The following is a 12,022-nucleotide window of genomic DNA, read 5'->3' as shown; positions in this document are numbered from 1 at the left end:
AGGTAGGGGGTGGTATACAGAAGATATCCCTATTTGGTAAATACCAAGTACATATTATGGCAAGAACAACTCAAATAAGCAAAGAGAAATGACAGTCCATCATTAGTTTAAGACATGAAGATCAGTCAATACAGAACATTTAAAGAACTTTGAACTTTTCTTCAAGTGCAGTCCCAAAAACCATCAAGCGCTATTATGAAACTGGCTCTCATGAGGGCCGCGACAGGAAAAGAAGACCCAGAGTTACCTCTGCTCAGAGGATAAGTTCATTATAGTTATCAGCCTCAGAAATTGCAGCCCAAATAAATGCTTCACAGAGTTCAAGTAAAAGACACATCTCAACATCAACTGTTCAGAGGAGACTACGTGAATCAGGCCTTCATGGTCAAATTGCTTCAATGAAACCACTATGGAGGAGGAGGTGTGATGGCGTGGAGGTGCTTTGCTGGTGACACTGTCAGTGATTACTTTAGAATTACACGGCACACTTAACCAGCATGGCTACCACAGCATTCTGCAGCGATACGCCATCCCATCTGGTTTGCGCTTAGTGGGACTATCATCTGTTTTTCAACAGGACAATGACCCAACACACCTCCAGGCTGTGTAATGGCTATTTGACCAAGAAGGAGAATGATGGAGTCCTGGCCTCCACAATCACCCAACCTCAACCCAATTGAGATGGTTTGAATTAGCTGGACCGCAGAGTGAAGGAAAAGCTGCCAAAAGTGTTCAACATATGTGGGTACTCCTTCAAGACTGTTGGAAAAGCATTCCAGGTGAAGCTGGTTGAGAGAATACCAAGAGTGTACAAAGCTGTCATCTAGGCAAATGGTGGCTACTTTGAAGAATATCAAATCTAAAATATATTTAGATTTTATTTTTGTAATGTCAGTTAATTTGACTCAACAAATCACAGCGCAGATTGAAGGGTACACTTCCTGCTTTTACTTCCTGGCATGTTCGTCAGTAGTTACCACAGGCACAAAGTCATAATTATGGCTAAACCTTGCCTATTTATATAATTTATCTTCTTAAAATCTGATTTTAAATCTAACCTTAACCGTAACCTTAACCACACTGCTAACCTTATGCCTAACCCTGAGCTTGAATTAGACCAAAAAGCAAATGTTTGTTATCATGAATTTCTTTAATTTCGCCAATTTTCCTATTGTGGCTATAGTAACTAGTAACAACCTCCTGGCATGGGTACACTCAAAATGTGGCTGCCACTCTCAGTCAGAGAGAGAGAGAGAGAGCGAGAGAGAGGGAACTCTGCCAAGAGCCTTTCACTGACAAATATCAGTGCCTTGCCCTTTCTGTCTTCTAAATGTCTCGCTTTGTAGGGCTATGCAGCCTGGATGGGTGTAACAGAGTAATAGACTAGACGTAACACTGTCCGGGACACTCAAATTAGTAAGGTATGTTGCGTTTGGTATGGTTATATAAAAGACAGAAGGTTACTTAAGGCAAAAATGAAATTAAGGTTGTTGGTCGGGATGGATAGGTGGGCATTAAACGCGAACGTCAAGCAACCCAAAGGTTGCATGTTCGAATCTCATCCTGGACAAATTTAGCATTTTAGCTAATTAGAAACTTTGCAACAACTAAACACTTTTTAACTACTTTGCAACTACTTAGCATGTTAGTTAAGCCTAACCCTAACCTGGACATCCACAAATTAATACATACCATAAGAAACGTAATACATCATTCTAATTGGAGTGTCAAGGATTTACATTTACTATGTTACATCTCTCCCTGAGTCCAGGTTGGCCTAAGGAATACATTTCACACTTCTATCACACATGCATACAGACTATACATACAACCATGCAATCATGCACCCTCACACGCACACCCAAGCATGCACACACACACGTACACACACGCACACACACACTCTCCCTCTCACTCTCCCACAGACTTTCCTGAAGCAATCAGGATGGAGAGCACCACAGGTCTCCTCAGAGGGAGCTTCAATAGATTTATTTTTTCTTCCCCCTAATCGTCATCCGACCACACACACACACACACACACCCCACACCACCACACACACACACACACACACACACACACACACACACACACACACACACACACACACACACACAAAGGGCTGTGTCCCAATCCACGACAACACCATGTTAATCCAGCACAGACCCTGGCAGGCTTCACTGTAACAGGGATTACAGTGTTGTTAGTGAGAGACTAAATGTGTCCCCTGTACATGTAATTACACTGTCATTTCACACATACAGCTTAGTGGCTGGTCAGACCTCCCACACACCAACTCCCACCTCTCAGGCTTCTGTAGCCATCTTTGTGCCATGCAGGGAGATACGGCTGACAATCGGATTATATGCTTGGAAATTAGTGTGTACAGTACAGTAGGCCTATGTCAATGGGAATGTGTGTAGAGAATTAATGGAGACACTTCGTTCGGTGCAATTATGTGAGTTTTGTCATTGTGTTTTGTGCACACCTGTGCGTAATTTATTTTATTATGCACGGAACTCAAACAGATGAACAGAGAGTATTGTCCTATTGTGGTCATGGTACACATGTAGGATCTAGATTTGAGACAGTGTGCTACAACAGGAAAATAATTATTCTGCAACAGAAAATCTGAATTACTACGTGGATTATAATGAATGGACATTTTTGTAGGGGTTGATACAATTTTTTGTACGGGAAAGTCTGAAATTATTAAGTGAAAATTACAAACTTCAGAGGCCTTTTTAAACCTCAAATACAAGTTTTACATTTCCTGCATTGTGTGAAAGTTATACTGCAGGGTATACAAATAAAGAGCCTACATCTTTATCCCATCCAGTAGCCTAGAGATGATGTGGACTTTCAAGAGCCAACAGTAAATGCATTTGAGCACATGTCCATAACGCGAAATCTCGAGTGATTTTTCTAGAATTATACACTTATTTTTTTACCAAACAAATAAATGTTGATTGGCTCTGGAAGAAAGATAAATCGTAATATTAAAGGGCTGCACATTCGAAGTTGTTGATTTTGTATTATGAATAAAAATGTATTTAAAATAAACAACAACAAAAAAAGAAAAAAAAGTAAACAGAAGCGCACTGACCTGCAGGTGGTGCCATCCTCTGTTCTCCGCGGGGCGGAACCAAAACAGCAGCTCCGCGTGAGTATCCCAGCGCGATTCCAATCCTATACCGGCTGTGCTACGTGCTCAGCTCACAACACTCGGGCTATTCTCCCTTACACATCTCCGATATTTGTAGAGTTCACTTGTTCCATAGTTTCATCCAAGACTACTGTGACTGTTCACTGACAGTAGCATAGCCTTTATTCCGTTTATTGGTGGATTTTGATAACAAGTATTACAGTAATTATTATTATTATTTTTTTTTAGAGCCGTTCTGCCTAGTAGACTCACTGCGAGGACCTGCTCATCTTGACAGTCACAGCGTCGTCACAGGACTCCGGGGAGCGCTGACAGATTGCTCAGCTGGTGTTTCCAGCTGTATCCTCCGCGCCAAAGCGAGATACACCGCCAAGGGAGGCTTTATCTACCGGTTGAATGTCATACGAGGCTTTGTAGGACTTATTTTAATTGCCTCGTTCTCTTTGATCTACACCTTGCTATTTGGTTGTCAGTATGGATTTTCTCCAGGCTCTCCTATTCCTTTGTCTATCCGCTATCCCGTTGTCCGCGGACAATGCGAGCAGTAAAGCTCGGAGCTGTTCGGATGTCCGACAGTTCTACAGCGGTAAAGGCTTCACTCTCAACGGGGTGCCACAGACAGAGATATCTGGTAAGTAACGGCACATTTTCTAGACATAATATTATATTTTTCAAGCAACTATTTATTTAAATAATGATATAAAATGTTATCATTTTGGTTTCCAGTGTAAAACATTTAAATTGTGAGCATAAGACACGATTGAGGGCAATAAGGAGGTGAGTGGTCGGCTGTTGTAGGCTGCTGTATCTACGGACAGCCTACTAGCACAATCTCCATGTGCAGCTAACTTGATGAAGCCCCGAAGTTGGACACTTAATTTGAAAATTGCTTCTTAAAGTGCTCTGGTGTCTTCACATAGGCCAGGGCCTGATATCAATGTATGACTTTTAGATGTGGTACACTCTTATAAAAGGTTTCCAAAAAGGTTATATGGCTGTCCCCATAAGATAACCCTTTTGGGTTCCAGGTAGAACCCTTTTGGGTTCTTTTGGGTTCCAGGTAGAACCCTTTTGGGTTTCAGGTAGAATCCTTTTGGGTTCCAGGTAGAACCCTATACAAAAAGGGTTCTACCTGGAACCAAAAGGGTTCTTCTACCTGGAACCAAAAATAGTTATTTAAAGGTTTCTCCTATGGGGACAGCCGAAGAAGCATTTGAGGTTCTAGATAGCACCTTTTTGTGTACAGAAAGATAATAAAAAAACATTATTATCAGTAGGCCTACTACAGGGGTGTTAAACTCATTTCCATGAAGGGCGTAGTGCCTGCATGTTTTTGTTTTTTCCTTTCAATTAAGACCTAGACAACCAGGTCAGGGGAGTTCTTTACCAATTAGTGACCTTAATTCATCAATCAAGTACAAGGGATGAGCGAAAACCCACAGACGCTCGGCCCTCTGGAGAATGAGTTTGACACGTGGCCTTTTACCTGCGAGTGCATCACTTGTTTTCAGTCACGTGGATAAAAGAAAGCATGGTATAACTAAGAGGCAAAGCATGGTAGGACATACATTTTATTTCAGGCTCAATATTCAATACAGTATTTGTTTTACTATTAACCATTTGTATGCTAATTGTATTTAGGTACACTCCTAATTGTCCTGCCTGTTCCTTTAACCTTTGGACTTCTGTTCCCAGTGCTCTTCTCTATTAGACAAAGCCTCCCTCTTAACTGCCTCATCTGAACAAACAGTCCATCAGAAAAGATGATGTCATCACATAATCATATTGAATAGTGTCATGGTGTGATGTCATGGCTTGAACACAGCATGCTAAATTACTGAAATGTATGTTATATCTATATTCTGACATTCAATCTGACATTAAGTGAGTAGTAAACAGTTAATATTTCAGGATGGGTTATCAAAACAGTCACGGAGATGAAGAGTCATCAAAATAACAGTTTTCTCATCCAGCATCTGTTTTAGCCTGTTCCCTATGCAATGCATCATGTTCTGTCACAGTGATTAGTGGCCAATGTCAGCCTTTGATGCATCCATCCTTTATAGTGGACTCTGTTGTATTATCCATAACTCATGCATAAGTACGCACATACACATGCACACAGGCTCTGTACATAACTCATGCATAAGTACACACACACACACACACACACACACACACACACACACACACACACACACACACACACACACACACACACACACACACACACACACACACACACACACACACACACACACACACACACACACACACAGACACCTTTGCATTATTGCGGAGTTGTAATGGGTTTCTGAGTCTCCTGTTGACTGTGGATTATGTACACAGAGCTAAGGTAGTAGGGGGATTGCCAGTGGGCTCTACAGGGAATTTGAAGGTCACTTCATTCAGTCTCAATGATATTGTTAAGCAAGGGGAAAACATTGAATATTCCCAGTGAGAATCATTCAAGGTCTGTCATTTTTTTTAAATCTGCAAAACAAAACATTGGTTGCAGTTCAAGATTGGATAAAGATTGTCAGAAGGTGAGTGTAGCTGGTGCATGAAGTCAGGCGCAGGAGAGCAAAATGAGTGAGCAACGTACTTTACTCAAACAATAAAGGCACAAGGTGAAACAAATACACTTGACCAAAAACCAACGGTAATATTTACGCATGGGTGAACACAGCACCCGTCGAAAAAAAACAGCCATCATGAACCGAACTGAACATAGAAATAATCACGCACAACAAACATGAGGGAAACAGAGGGTTAAATACATGAACATGAAAACCAGGTGTGCAGAAAATAAAGACAAAACCAATGGAAAATGAAAGATGGATCAGCGATGGCTAGAAGACCGGTGACATCGAACGCTGCCCGTACCAGGAGAGGGACCGACCTCGGCGGAAGTCGTGACAGTACCCCCCCCTTGATGCGCTGCTCCAGCAGCGTGCCAACACCGGCCTCGGGGGCGACCCGGAGGGCGAGGTGCAGGGTGATCCGGATGGAGACGGTGGAACTCCCACAGCATTGATGGGTCCAACACGTCCTCCACCGGCACCCAGCATCTCTCCTCCGGACCATACCCCTCCCACTCCACGAGGTACTGAAGGCCCCTCGCCCGACGCCTCGAATCCAGTATGGATCGAACTGTATACGCCGGGGCCCCCTCGATGTCCAGAGGGGGCGGAGGAACCTCCTGCACCTCAGACTCCTGGAGAGGACCAGCCACCACCGGCCTGAGGAGAGACACATGGAACGAGGGGTTAATACGATAATCGGGGGGAAGCTGTAACCTGTAACATACCTCGTTCAGTCTCCTCAGGACTTTGAATGGCCCCACAAACCGTGGGCTCAGCTTCCGGCAGGGCAGGCGGAGGGGCAGGTTTCGGGTCGAGAGCCAGACCCGGTCCCCCGGTGCGAACACCCGGGCCTCACTGCGGTGGCGATCTGCGCAGGTTTTCTGGCGCCTCACAGCCCGCTGAAGGTGCACATGAGCGGCGTCCCAGGTCTCCTCAGCGCGCCTAAACCAGTCATCCACCGCAGGAGCCTCGATCTGGCTCTGATGCCAAGGCGCCAGGAACGGCTGGTACCCCAGTACGCACTGGAAGGGGGAGAGATTAGTGTAGGAGTGGCGGAGCGAGTTCTGGGCCATCTCTGCCCAGGGCACGAACACCGCCCACTCCCCCGGCCGGTCCTGGCAATAGGACTGCAGAAACCTACCCACATCCTGGTTCACTTTCTCCACCTGCCCATTACTCTCAGGGTGAAAACCCGAGGTAAGGCTGACCGAGACCCCCAGACGTTCCATGAACGCCCTCCAGACCCTTGACATGAACTGAGGACCTCGATCAGATACTATGTCCTCAGGCACCCCGTAGTGCTGGAAGACGTGTGTAAACAGGGCCTCCGCAGTCTGTAGGGCCGTAGGGAGACCGGGCAAAGGGAGGAGACGACAGGAATTAGAAAACCGATCCACAATGATCGTGGTGTTACCCTGTGATGGAGGAAGATCTGTTAGGAAATCCATCGACAGGTGCGACCACGGCCGTTGTGGAACGGGTAAGGGTTGTAACTTCTCTCTGGGCAAGTGCCTAGGGGCCTTGCACTGGGCGCACACCGAGCAGGAGGAGACATGAACCCTCATGTCCTTAGCTAAAGTGGACCACCAGTACTTCCCACTAAGACAGCGCACTGTCTGACCGATACCCGGATGACCAGAGGAGGGTGATGTATGGGCCCAATAGATCAAACGGTTGCGGACAGCAGACGGAACGTACAGACGCACAGCTGGACATTGGGGGGGGAGTGGGCTCTGTACATAACGCCCGCTCGATGTCCGCGTCCAGCTCCCACACTACCGGTGCCACCAGGCAAGAGGCCGGGAGTATGGGAGTGGGATCAATGGGCCGCTCCTTTGTGTCATACATCCGGGACAGTGCGTCTGTCTTCGCGTTCTGGGAACCTGGTCTGTAGGATAGGGTGAAAACAAAACGGGTAAAAAACATGGCCCACCTTGCCTGGCGAGGATTCAGTCTCCTCACCGCCCGGATGTACTCCAGATTGCGGTGGTCAGTCTAGATGAGAAAAGGGTGTTTAGCCCCCTCAAGCCAATGTCTCCATGCCTTCAAAGCCTTGACGACAGCCAACAACTCCCGGTTCCCCACGTCATAGTTTTGCTCCGCCGGGCTGAGCTTCTTTGAAAAGAAGGCACAGGGGCGGAGCTTTGGTGGCGTGCCCGAGCACTGACAGAGCATGGGTCCTATCTCATCCCTCGGACGCGTCCACCTCCACTATGAACGCCAAAGAGGGATCCAGATGAGCCAGCACGGGAGCAGAGCAGGTAAACAGAGCCCTCAGCTGACCAAAAGCCCTGTCCGCCTCAGCTGACCACTGCAAACGCACCGGTCCTCCCTTCAGCAGTGAGGTAATGGGAGCCGCTACCTGACCAAAGCCCCGGATAAACCTCCGGTAGTAGTTGGCACACCCTAGAAAATGCTGCACTTCCTTTACCGTGGTGGGAGTCGGCCAATTATGCACGGCTGTAATGCGGTCACTCTCCATCTCCACCCCTGAAGTGGAAATGCGGTACCCTAGGAAGGAGACGGACTGTTGGAAAAACAGGCATTTTTCAGCCTTGACGTACAGGTCATGCTCTGACAGTTGACCAAGCACCCTGCGCACCAGGGACACATGCTCGGCGCGTGCAGCGGAGTATATCAGAATGTCGTCGATATACACCACTACACCCTGCCCGTGCAGGTCCCTGAAGATCACGTCTACAAAGGCCTGGAAGACTGATGGCGCATTCATCAACCCGTACAGCATGATGAGGTACTCATAGTGCCCTGAGGTGGTACTAAATGCCATCTTCCACTCGTCCCCCTCCCGGATACGCACCAGGTTGTAAGCGCTCCTGAGATCCAATTTTGTGAAGAAGTGCGCCCCATGCATTGACTCAATCGCACTGGCTATGATAGGTAGGGGGTAACTGTACCTCACCGTGATCTGGTTGATGCCTCGATAGTCAATATACGGCCTCAGACCTCCATCCTTCTTCTTCACAAAAAAGAAACTTAAGGAGGCAGGTGAAGTGGAGGGCTGAATGTACCCCTGATCCAGGGATTCAGAGACATATGTTTCCATAGCCGCCGTCATCTCCTCTTGTGACAGGGGATACATGTGACTCCTGGGAAGTGCGGCGTCTACCAGGAGATTTATCGCACAATCCTCCCGTCGATGGGTTGGTAATTGAGTCGCCTTCTTCTTACAGAAGGCGAGAGCCAAATTGGCATATTCAGAGGGGATGCGCACGGTGGAGATCTGGTCTGGACTTTCCACCGTAGTAGCACCGATGGAAACACCTCCCCGAGCACTCTCGTGACCACCCCGTGAGGGCCCTCTGTTGCCACGAAAGAGTGGGGTCATGACAGGCCAACCAGGGTATACCCAGCACCACAGGAAACGCAGGAGAATCAATACGGAAAAACGGATTTTCTCCTTGTGATCCTCTCGCGTCACCATGCCCAGTGGAGCGGTGGCCTCCCTAATTAGCCCCGACCCCAATGGTCGACTATCTAGGGCGTGAACTGGGAAGGGCATATCCACTGGAACAATAGGGATCCCTAAACTAAGATCTGTCAATAATATTCCCAGCTGGTAATATTTACGCATGGGTGAACACAGCACCCATCGAAAAAAAACAGCCATCATGAACCGAACTGAACATAGAAATAATCACGCACAACAAACATGAGGGAAACAGAGGGTTAAATACATGAACATGAAAACCAGGTGTGCAGAAAATAAAGACAAAACCAATGGAAAATGAAAGATGGATCAGCGATGGCTAGAAGACCGGTGACGTCGAACGCCGAACGCCGAACGGTCCCTCTCCTATACCAGGAGAGGGACCGACCTCGGCGGAAGTCGTGATAAAGATTGTAGTTTTTCATAACGTCCAGGAGAAAAGATCCTTTATATCTTCTATATCGCTAATTTTCTTTACACCTTACCTCCCTGTATGTGACCGTGGATTGGATAAAAATCAAATATGTTCTGCAGATACTGATCTATGTTGTGCAAAATGTAAATTAAGTTTGCTGTGTGTAATTTTGCCTGATCAATGTATTTATTCTTACTAACATCTGTGATGACTGTAGCAATACCCAGCTGACAATGGTCCCTCATTGTTCACTATTCAATGGAAACTTCAATAATGTAATCCGTTTAATTTCCTAAGGTATCCTTAACAAAGAAAGGATTTTATTTCCTCCATTCAGGTGGAAGCTATACACTGAGTATACAAAACATTAAGATGACCTTCCTAATATTGAGTTGCAGGTTTTGTACACTCAGTGTATATACACTCAGTTTGTGTGCGTGCATTTATTTATATTTTTTATTTAACCTTTATTTAACTAGGCAAGTCAGTTAAGAACAAATTATTATTTAAAGCCTACTGAAATGTAACACCTCCCCCAGGGAGGGTATTTCATTCATGAACATGGATTGCCCATCTCATTTTCTGTGGACACACCCATGTACTCATATGACAGACGTCGGGTTGAACGGGAGTGGGTTCATGACTCCATGACCGGATTTCTCCATACCTCACCTGCGTTAGGGCATATTGTGTGTTGTTCCAGTGAGGTGAAAACAAACTGCTAAAACATGAATAACATAAGGTTGGGTCTAATCCTGAATGCTGATTGGTTAAAACCGCATTCCAGCTGGTGTCTATTTCACAAGTTACCACAGGCTAAATCTATGATGTTAAAATGCCTATTTTCTATCTGACTTTGCAATCCACTCTCTCAAAAGCCCAGCCAGGCAATTTCTAAAGTTGATCTCCACTATAAAAAGCATCTAGACATTATCTCACATTTCTTTTAGACTAACATTTAGTTTTCAACAGTGGAGATTTGTATAAACCTTGCTGTCTGTCTCTCCGACATTTGCAACATTGTTTCCCCAGCTGTCCCATAGTAATTAGCGTGTCGGGATAAGACAGACAGGTAGGTAGCTTTTCTCAACCACTCGAAATCATGAATTAGCATAATTTCTATCAATAGAAAACAGGTTAAAAGGAAACAAAGTGCAGCTAGTTTGAAGTCTTTCCAGCTTCAGTTTGAAGTGATTGTGTTAGCTGTGTTGTTGGCTAGCTCCTCTGAACAACAGTGTTTGACGAGAGAGCACATTTTCTATGCCAGCTGAAATCGCACACCATTAGATCATTGTTATGGATGTATCCAAATAAATGTCACTAGAAAACAGTTTAAACAAATGCAGCTACTTCGTTGTTATTCTGTCGTCACTGTTTGACATGACGGTAAGTTAGCCGTAGTTGGCTAGCTTAGCAAGCACGGGATAAAAACGTTGCCAGCCAATATGGCAATGGAACATTTGGAATGAACGATTGGGTCGTGACACAAAACAAAAAGACTGAACGACTCGGTCACGTCTCTATGTTCAACAACCAAACCGATAGAACGAACGGCCAGCTGGCTTGGATAGCAACCATAGATTTATGTCTGGACTATATCTTGTGGAAGGATGAAATAGTAGGAATAAATTCATAAAAATAATGTTTTTAATGAAAATATGTCAATCTTTATTTGAATATGTTGGTAACCCATTGTATAAAAGTGATAATGTCCTCAAAGTTGGTGTTTGAAGGATATATTGGCACGATATATCGACTTTGTCTCGGGCCTAACAACACGCGTGCTAATATATCCTCCAAACACCAGTTTCTCGGGCATGATCACTTAAATAAAGTACATAAAATATGGAAGTGTTGCAGCGTGGGCCTTCAGATTGCTGCTTCCCTACCAGAGACCAATGAATAATCAGACGACCATTGAAGTCAGACTCCAGATACAACCCTGATATTATAATGAATGGGTCGGACAGTCCCACATGTTTTTAGATGTTCCTTTACATTGTTTACTTTCATCTACTTCAGTTGCATTCACTGAGGAAGACATCTGAAAGTTATTCTTGTTACAGTAGCACTGTGTTCAGCAAGTCAATGTGAGTTCCCTCTTACCCAACTGCTACACAGTGAGACTCAACATCAGCCTTGTAGCCTGGCCCCGACTCCGAGCAGCTACTTTTCCCTGCAGAAATCAATAGACTTAATCACTGGTGTGATAAAGAGAGGAGTTTCTCAGGCCGCTGAGCTCTGCTGGGTAATGAATCTCTCTCTGACGAGGAACCATGAAAGCTGCTTTTCACCTGAGCCACATAGAAATATACTGACTCTGCTTTTCACTGCTACTGAGAATAACTACTGGCCAGAAATTAAATAATAAACACATAATCATCTCATATCTGTGGTTCCCATTAGTTGG

The 12,022-nt window shown here is 45.3% G+C and overlaps 1 protein-coding gene across 1 annotated transcript in view; it reads left to right on the top strand.

Moving 5' to 3' along the window:
* The first annotated feature begins 3,187 nt into the window (after positions 1-3,187).
* LOC106584349 (glypican-1) overlaps positions 3,188-12,022 on the top strand; it is a 72,595-nt gene continuing 63,760 nt past the window's right edge. The window contains exon 1 of the mRNA XM_014169561.3: positions 3,188-3,795. Within this exon, the coding sequence (XP_014025036.1) occupies positions 3,639-3,795 (157 nt within the window). The 5' untranslated portion in view covers positions 3,188-3,638. The remainder of the gene's footprint in view (positions 3,796-12,022) is intronic.

This window comes from Salmo salar, chromosome 23 (genome assembly GCF_965601325.2).
Source record: "Salmo salar chromosome 23, fSalSal1, whole genome shotgun sequence".
Classification (NCBI taxonomy): domain Eukaryota; kingdom Metazoa; phylum Chordata; class Actinopteri; order Salmoniformes; family Salmonidae; genus Salmo; species Salmo salar.
The sequence above is the reverse complement of the archived record's forward strand: the minus strand, read 5'-3'. Positions and strand labels throughout refer to the sequence as shown.